The following is a 6,189-nucleotide window of genomic DNA, read 5'->3' as shown; positions in this document are numbered from 1 at the left end:
AGAAGAGGACGGACGCAGCTCGCCCGGTTCGTCCCGTTGACGAGGACGAGCTCGACGGGGGGGGGGGGGGCGCTCCTCGGGGGCCTAGCACCGGGAATGGGTCGCGGGGACTCACCCCGAGCCCCCGGACATGGCGCCCAGTGCCGGAGACGACGGATCGGCGGGTTGACGGAGGAGGCGCTGCACCCTCTCTCTCTCTGCTTTCTCTCAGAAACTTACCAGAGAAGAACGAGGGCAGGAGGGAAACTGGCGGCGCTGGGGAGGAAAGGAGAGGGAACCCTAGGGCGGAGGAGGAGGTCTCGGGCTCCTTTTAACGCCTCGGGAGGCGAGCTCGAGCCGCTGGATCAAGAAGAGAGCGATCGGGAGGTTGAGCGCGCGTCGTACAGGAGGTGACGTCGGGAGGAAGAAGGAGCGCTCGCCAGTGGGCTCTATCGCCAGGGGTGGAGTCTAACTGGGCCAGCACGGGAGAAGGCTTAACGGGCCAGGGAAAGAATCAGATGCACAGGAAGTTTAACCAAATAGAACAACAGAGAAAAGAATGCTTCCAGGGAAGAAAAAATATTACCCAAGAAAATTACTGGGTTAAAAACTAAAAGGAAAATCCTGCTAGACATAAGAAATAATAGCCCAATAGGGAAAAATAGGAATGCAATATTTGGAGACGTTTGAAATAAATGCAAAACAGTAATTACTCTACTGTTTTGGTTTATTTGCACCTCTAGAAGTCAAAGATCAAATCAGCAAAATTGCCTCTCCTCATAAGCACATTTTTATCTAACCACTAGACATTTTTGAATCATCTTTGGGACGAAGGAATTTTGACAAAAATGAAAATAGGAGGGAAAAGGAGTTTAAAAGGCAAGAGCTTTAAAAGACTAGCACACCCTCTTGCATCACACACACCATTATCACATGCATCACAAGGTAGTGCAAAAACACCACTTAATCCTGGCAAGATCACATGCACTCACAACATCACAACACTACTCCTATTAACTCAAATGCAACATGATCATGGCATGCAAACATAAGTATGGCAAGGAATCATATGTAATTCATGCATGCAAGGGAAGTAAGCACTAGGGAACACACATGAATTCAAGGCACAAGAGATATCCTCAAGATCTCTGACAAGGTGGCCCTACATGGAAGGTTACAAGAAGGGAAAGTTCTACACTTGGGGCATTACACTGGCATCCACATCCCCGGTGACTGTGAGGTGGTTGGCGCAACGTGAGCCACGAGACGAGGAAGCACTCAGGATGAGGGGCACATGATCGGTCAGACCTGGTGGGGACACCATGGCGCACAGGTGGTGGAGGTTATGGCTTGTGGGTGTCCAAATGGGTCGAAGGCGAGGCAGGTGACGGTCGGAGGCAAAGCTGCTGGCCTGATCCGGAGCACTCGACGGGCAGGCGGCCAGATCGTGCGACGACAGAGGAGCTGAGGAGCTCCAAGGCACCATCTATGTTGTTCTCAATTCATCACCAACAGGAGAGGGGAGGATCATGCATCGATTATAGAAAAATTCGGGATGAGCACGTACTTCGTGTTGATTGTTCTTTAGTTTAACAAATATTCATGCCTATCACATCTTACTTCCTCTGTTTCTAAATATATATTTTTAGAGATTTTAATATGTACTAGATACGAAACAATATGCATGAGTCTACGTTCTAAAATACATCTATATTCATCCATACATAGTCCATATTCAAATCTTTAGAAACACTTACATTTAAAAACGAAGTGAGTGATAATTAAAAGTTAGTGAAATATTAAAAATAAATTCTTAAGGAGAAGATATTTAGGGCTCATGGGTATTTTCTGAATATCATGATACTCAAGTTTGAATGTCATCGACGTCTTAGTGAGATTGTGACTAGAGAGAGAGGGATGAAGAGTAGAGAGAGTGCGACAACAGTGCATCTTGCTCGTGTCCTGTTTCGCCCTACACGGCAACTGTAAGGAGGAAGCACTCCCTTCCGTTGTATCATCTATCCCACGGCTCTGTGTATCCTAATCCTGATCACCATCGAGACCTGTTGAACATGTTGGCATCAAGGATGTGCTTACACTACTTGGGGCAACGAGTCGGTAAAAGAATGCCAACCACTGTAAACTCTTTGGCAATGAAAGGAGTGGATTTTATTAGCAGAAAAGAAGATTACAAATTTTTGGAATACAACATGATCTTTATAAAAGCGGATATTTATGAGTCTTGTAATGGAAAATCATATTATTTCAATAAACTCTTGAATACCACATGATTCAGATTCATTTTATACCCGTTGCATCGCACGGAAATTTTTGCTAGTTAATTCTAACCATGTTTCTTCCCAAAAAAAAAATTCTGACACGGATGATTTTAAACGTTTTCCAAAACAAAATGGTAGCATACGAGGAAATCATAGCCGATCTTGCGGATCCATCCCCTCGGCCTGAGGTAATACCCTCCCCGCTCCCCCGCCGCCATCCCCTGCGACAGCCTCCGTACCCAACCTGCCGTCTACCGCCGGCCACCCACCACTCTCCTCCGACGACACCCCCTGTGACAACCCCGACCTCCGCCCTGCCGTCCCCCTCCGGGCACCACCTCTGCTACCTGGGTTATTATGCCTGGCTGCGTGCAGGGGGGAATAATCTCGCGGGAGACGGAGGCGAGAGCAGAGTTTATTTTCTTGTGCAATCGGGGAAGAGAGGAGGCCGATTTCGGATTGTGCGGCGAGGGCAGCTCGAAAGGAGCGATTTTTGTTCTGAGTATGTATGTTGACAAGTTGTAATCCGGATCCTCCTCCCTCTCTTCTGAATAAATCTCCTCCCTTCTGGACGAGACCCGGCCGAGTCGGACGAGGAGGGGCCGCCTATGTCGATCTAATAAATTGGCGTCCCCGATTTGTTTTTTGCCGGCGATTAGTCTGCTTTGCTGCGGCGGTCTAAATAAACAGAGGAGAGGGGATTAATTTTGTCGTCGCAGATCCAATAAGTTAGATATATCTTAAGGCCATTTGTTGATCCAATCAGCCATGAAGAACAAAAACCGTGGTCACAGACGCAGTGTAAGTGCTGCTTCTTTTGTGCCTGATGTTCGTCCTTCCCTTCGATTCATCCTCATGGCTAGGCTGCTCATTTGTTGTTTTTTCTAACTGTTAAATGCAATGCAGAAATCAGCTCGCAACGAAGCCGCTGCTGGCAACAAGAATGGTCGTCGCAGGCGGAATGTAAGTGTGCCTGGTGTTTGTCCTTCACGTAAGGTTCATCCTCAAAAGGGTTATAATCTGTTGTTCTAACTATAAATGCAATGCAGAAATCAGCTCGCAACGGAGCAACTGCTGATGATGGAGACAGGCTTAGCAAGCTCCCCAATGACCTTCTACTCAATATTCTGGAGAGGGTGGACACACTCGATGCTATAAGGACCTGCATCCTCTCCAAGCAAATGCTGAATCTCCCCACCATGCTCTCGCAGTTCTTCTTGAGTGCTGGTTCCATTCCAGGTCACCATGATAAGGCTCGTGTTTTCAGCTGCAGTGAAGTTTTCCGAACCAACAATGCTGTGGCTCGTGTAACGGATAACATTTTGTGCACAAGGAATCCGAAGATCGCCATTACTAAACTCAAAATCAGATTCATCTTGATGCCACATGACTCTCTCACCATTGCCAAATCTGTTGCCCGCGCCATGGCAACCCAGAAGGTTGGCGCAGCTGAGTTTGAGATAAGAACGGAGAAGGCTTATGAGGACTGCTCTCCTGCCGATCTCCTCCAATTTGCAAAGCAGTTAAATAATTTTGTTGGTGCATGTTGGGATACATTTGCTGGCCTCACACGCCTGTGGCTGTGCAATATGAGGTTCGGTGAACTGGACATCCCCAACATCCTCAGCACTTGCAAACTCTTGGAGTCTTTGCATTTAACCAATTGCGACTCAGGGACCGATTCTGTGCTGCAAGTAAAACATGCTCAACTCGTTGAGCTCCAGGTTGACTATGGGGAATTTGATAGAATTGAGCTGACATGTCTACCAAAACTCCAACGGGTGATCTATAATTATTGGTGCACTTATGAAGATCCTCTGTATTTTGGTTTTGTACCACAGCTTTCAAAGCTAAACCTCACTAAAACTGGCATCCGTTCGGAGAAGATTCTTGAGTTAAGTCAGCTCCTTGCTAATGTTCCTTCCCTAAGCGATCTGCATCTGGATTTTGAAAGTGAAAAGGTACTCATTAGTCATATGAATCATATCTGTCCATTGTCACTATATATGATGGTTATATGTAACAATACTAAAATTTTGAATTGTTGTTTCTGTTCCAGATCTGGGTTATACCAGAATGCCCGAAACTGCTCACGCCTGTGCTTAGCAAACTACAGCATGTGAATCTAGAGAATCTTCCTGAAGGTTGTGATTTAGCTTGGACAATGTTTTTTCTTGAAGCCGCACCCTTCCTCAAAGAGCTGTGCATCACAGTATGGGATCATTGGTGCATAATGGCGACAGACCCAGAATTTCGGAAGAAATATGGTTTCTGCCAAAAGGCAGATGTGAATTGGAAGCCACATGTCCCTGATTTCAAGCACAAGAATCTGGTTAAGCTCACTATCAATGGCTTCCAACCCGACGACGGCTTTATGGAATATATCAGGAATATCTTGGAACATGCGGTTAATATAACAGAGATATCTCTGTATGACAGGAAGGTTTGTGGAAGTTGTGGTGAATTGGCTCCCGAGATCAAGGACAAGGTTTGTCCATCAAGATATCCACAGACAGACGAGGAGAGGAAGCAGATAACCGAGGGGTTGGGTTTGGCTTCGCGTGCCATGGTTCACTTCCGTTCCTAATTTTTTTCGAGAAAACGCAGAAGATTTTTGCCTTTCATTTTATTGAAAAGGAAGGAGTTTGAGTTAAAATGAACTCCACAATTTGTACAAAAATAGTTTTATCTACTACAGGTATGCCACAGCAATTCCATCAAAACATTCCAACAACTATGTGTGCTGCTATAACAAGAGAAGACCAAGCGCCTGGTTAGTTAATACTCCCTCTGTAAACTAATATAAGAGCATTTAGATTACTAAAATAGTGTTTTAAATTTTCTTATATTAGTTTAGGTAGGGAGTATTATTTACAGTTTCATGACAGTTATCACACAGTTCTGGAAACAAACTAGCAACCCGTCCGAAACAAGAACTGCAAGCAATAATGCAATAAGAAAGGTTCAAGAGAAGAACAGCTAAGCCACAGCAATTCCAGCGGAACATTCCAAAGTTAACATGGACACGACAATATGTGCTGCTATAATAAGGAGACCTAGCACCTGGTTATCCATTATCTCATGCAGCACTGCAGCGTTCATAATATAATTACACTGCCAAAATTAAAAATCTGTATCTAATATCCCATTGGAATTTTCGTCAAAGGACCACATACGTTTTCGTATTAACAGAAAGGACCATCCTGCTCATCGTATTGACAGAAAGTACCAGCTACAGGGCCTGCCGCCACAGCCCACGGCGGCAGCCTGGGCATAACAGGGAATCGAGGGAGGCTGGGGGCTTGTAACGGGATGGCGATGCCTCGTGGGGCCTGCCGCCACACCGACAGGTCCTGTTGCTGTTGCGCGCGTCTCCACCATGTTCTTCCTTCAGTCATTTACTCCAAAAAAACCGCATGCATTTCTACCTGCTTGTCACGCTCTTTCAATGTATGGTACTAGGCTAGCATTACAAACACTACACGACATACAATCGGAAAACTCAAACTGTGTCCACGAGCTAAACTATTGGACAAAATCACTGTTCTGACCCACCAGACGAAAAGAATGCACAGAATGAACTTGATCTGAAAGTATTTCACGATCTGACCCTTTTAGAAACGCCATAACCCATGGCGTTGCCGCTTCACGTAAAAACGCCAGTCTACCTTGACATTTCTTGTCCACATTCAGACGCCAGTCTACCGTCGCGTTGCAGTCAACTTAGAAACGCCAGTGGTGGTGGCGTTGCTATCCACGCAGCAAACGCCATAGACAAGGGTGTTTCAGCATTCTCGTTGGCCCTGTTTGGATCCTAGGGTTAGAGTTAGAGTGAGTTAGATTTGAGCCATCTAACCCTCAAAGATCCAAACATGTGGGTTAGAGTTGGTTAGATGCATCTAACCCATCCAAAAACTCTAACCCATCCAAG

General features: G+C 45.8%; 1 protein-coding gene across 1 annotated transcript; it reads left to right on the top strand.

Annotated features, from left to right (window-relative positions):
- The first annotated feature begins 2,403 nt into the window (after window positions 1-2,403).
- On the top strand, window positions 2,404-4,992 carry LOC123401325. The gene is made up of 4 exons (XM_045095109.1): window positions 2,404-3,059; window positions 3,165-3,221; window positions 3,308-4,219; window positions 4,318-4,992. The coding sequence occupies exons 1-4, from the start codon at window positions 3,027-3,029 to the stop codon at window positions 4,843-4,845; spliced, it is 1,530 nt and encodes a 509-aa protein (XP_044951044.1). The 5' UTR covers window positions 2,404-3,026; the 3' UTR covers window positions 4,846-4,992.
- The last annotated feature ends 1,197 nt before the right edge of the window (window positions 4,993-6,189 follow it).

This window comes from Hordeum vulgare, chromosome 6H (assembly GCF_904849725.1).
Source record: "Hordeum vulgare subsp. vulgare chromosome 6H, MorexV3_pseudomolecules_assembly, whole genome shotgun sequence".
In the NCBI taxonomy this organism is placed as follows: Eukaryota; Viridiplantae; Streptophyta; class Magnoliopsida; order Poales; family Poaceae; genus Hordeum; species Hordeum vulgare.
This window is presented reverse-complemented; position numbering and strand designations above follow the sequence as displayed.

Bases quoted from the DNA above. Each gene is read 5' to 3' on its own strand.
- LOC123401325 (XM_045095109.1), top strand. From the start codon at position 3,027: ATGAAGAACAAAAACCGTGGTCACAGACGCAGT. The intron at 3,060-3,164 runs GTAAGTGCTGCT...AATGCAATGCAG, and splicing joins ACCGTGGTCACAGACGCAGT to AAATCAGCTCGCAACGAAGC. The intron at 3,222-3,307 runs GTAAGTGTGCCT...AATGCAATGCAG, and splicing joins ATGGTCGTCGCAGGCGGAAT to AAATCAGCTCGCAACGGAGC.